Raw genomic sequence first — 2,224 nt, 5'->3', positions numbered from 1 at the left:
GTCTGATTTGAAGGATTACAGATGATTTCAGCGGATTTTACCGGATTTCGGCGGATTTTACGTGATTCCGGCGGTTTTTACATGACCTTCTAGGGATTTCAGTTTTGTATTAATTTTTTTTAGAGTGACGAAGAGGTTTGTTCTCTATGTCACTCTCTTGCAATGAATTTAAGTTGTAATGAACTTTTAACTGTGTTTTTTCTTCTTTTGTTTTCATATGAATTCTACTTAATGATTGCAGTTCTATGTATGCACAACTGAAATGTGCCGCAGCCAGTTCCAGGTATTTAACTGTTCAGAAATATTTATGTTACTTATTTTTCCAAAATTGTTACTAAGTGGACCAAATCTTGTTGGATTATGCCCTCAGGCTTTAGAGGATCACTATAACCATCTCGAAACAGAGTTGAGAGAGGAGATAAAGAAACTAACGAAATCCCAAACTCAATTTGATGAAATGCAGAGCACCATAGATAGCTGTGACTGTATGTTCAATTATATGACTTCATTATTAAGAGCGGCTTTGGTCAATGGTTAATTTTTAGGTTATTTTTTTTTTATCTAGCTATGATCATGGCACTCAAGAATGAGGAAGAGAGGAAGAGGTGTCCTCTAGAATCCATGAAATTAGCTGTCAAGGAAGCTGATGCTGAGGGAATAGAGGTTCCAGACGGTCTGGTAATGTTTGCCAACACACTGAATTCTTTATTAGCACACTGTTAAGATTAATTTTATAATGGTTTCCCTCCACCCCAGGTTTACATTGGCGGCGGAAAGTTTTTGGAGAAAAAACAGGTTGCAAAGGCTGAACATGAAACATCATTTAAAACAAGAATGAGTGCCCTTCTTCAACTGATTTTAGGATCCGACTTAGGAGCTTATGGCCTCTCAACATCAAATGATAAAATAGCCATACAGCAGTACCAATTAGATTCACTTTATGGTAACTATAACTAAGCCAAAAAATATTAAATGAACATGTTAAAATATTCAAAATTCTAACTGATGTTTTTTTCTGCAGCATTATTAAATACGATGAAGTGGACAAAGAAGTGCCCCCTTCCTCAGAATTTCAATAAAGATTACGTTCGTAGGCAAGCAGGAAAGATTTGCTCTGAAGCTTCTGCTGGAAAAAATTAACCTTGTGCTGCACCAGACAATGGGCTAGCACTGCACGAGCTTATAAGGAAAAGGAAAAGTCAAGAAGACGTGGGTAGCAGGAGAGAGGATGAAGGTAACTTGGTAACTTATTCTTTTAGCAAATCTTTTTAACATTACCTTAACACAAGTAACAATTCATATTTTATTTTCAGATTAAATTTCTTTCCCTTCCCTAGCCTGCAATTCCTGTACTACACTGCAGACTGCTATCAGTATATTAGGCAGGGCAGTTAAGACGGTCCAAAGTAAACATGGCGAAACGAATGTGCCATATATGTGATTTAGGATTTATTTTGACTTTAAATTGTTCTTGTTTATGACAGGTGTCTTGTCGACGATGTTTGTTGTCTGCGTCGATTTGGCAATCACACATGAGCCTGAACCTAATTTACTGTATCAAAACACAGTCTATGTACTGGATGGATTTAGGTTATAGCCGCCCATAGGCTATGCCAGCCTAGGCTGCAAGCAAATGATGGAACCAATGCTATTGGGTTCTGAGAAGAACAGCAAAGTTACCAAGTGGCCTTATTACACTATTGTGAGTAATACAAACCATCTCATCAGCTCCTGAGTGAGGTGCTGTTGTTTCGGTTATTTGCTAAAGTAATAGGTAATTGTTTAGTTGTCATTTGAGTGATAGGCCTCCCCCGTATTTTCAGCCATATGGTGTGGGCAGTACTATTGAACAATTATGTTGCAACATTATCACTCTGCTTTTCTTTTTGACAAATAAGTGCTATCTTAATTTATTTAAATTTTCAATACAGTATTGAAAGTTAGCCTTGACTCGTAAAAGTGTTTCATATTTTTTCATTGGAAAACAACGTCATTGATTGGCATTCTACAAGGGATGTCAATATTTTGCGTTCTTTGAAAGCCAAATGTTTTAGGTTCTTTACACGCAAACTTAATTACAATGTTAGCGTCTAGGAATCATTGGTGCGAGACCAAACTAATCTCACACTCATTTGTGCGAGGCACAGAGGATCTCGCAGCATTTGGTGTGAGGTATGTTTGCCTCGCATCATTTGGTGTGAGGTATTTTGGCTCGCACCAAATG

The 2,224-nt window shown here is 37.4% G+C and overlaps 1 protein-coding gene across 1 annotated transcript; it reads left to right on the top strand.

Annotated features, from left to right (window-relative positions):
- Window positions 1-246: 246 nt before the first annotated feature.
- LOC127750902 (uncharacterized) lies at window positions 247-1,525 on the top strand. The gene is made up of 5 exons (XM_052273580.1): window positions 247-485; window positions 566-678; window positions 757-943; window positions 1,022-1,234; window positions 1,314-1,525. Exons 1-4 carry the CDS (start codon window positions 263-265, stop codon window positions 1,138-1,140), a joined length of 642 nt encoding a protein of 213 aa, XP_052129540.1. The 5' UTR covers window positions 247-262; the 3' UTR covers window positions 1,141-1,234; window positions 1,314-1,525.
- Window positions 1,526-2,224: the final 699 nt, after the last annotated feature.

Source organism: Frankliniella occidentalis, unplaced genomic scaffold, assembly GCF_000697945.3.
Source record: "Frankliniella occidentalis isolate FOCC.00 unplaced genomic scaffold, Focc_3.1 Scaffold284, whole genome shotgun sequence".
NCBI classification, from domain to species: domain Eukaryota; kingdom Metazoa; phylum Arthropoda; class Insecta; order Thysanoptera; family Thripidae; genus Frankliniella; species Frankliniella occidentalis.
This window is presented reverse-complemented; position numbering and strand designations above follow the sequence as displayed.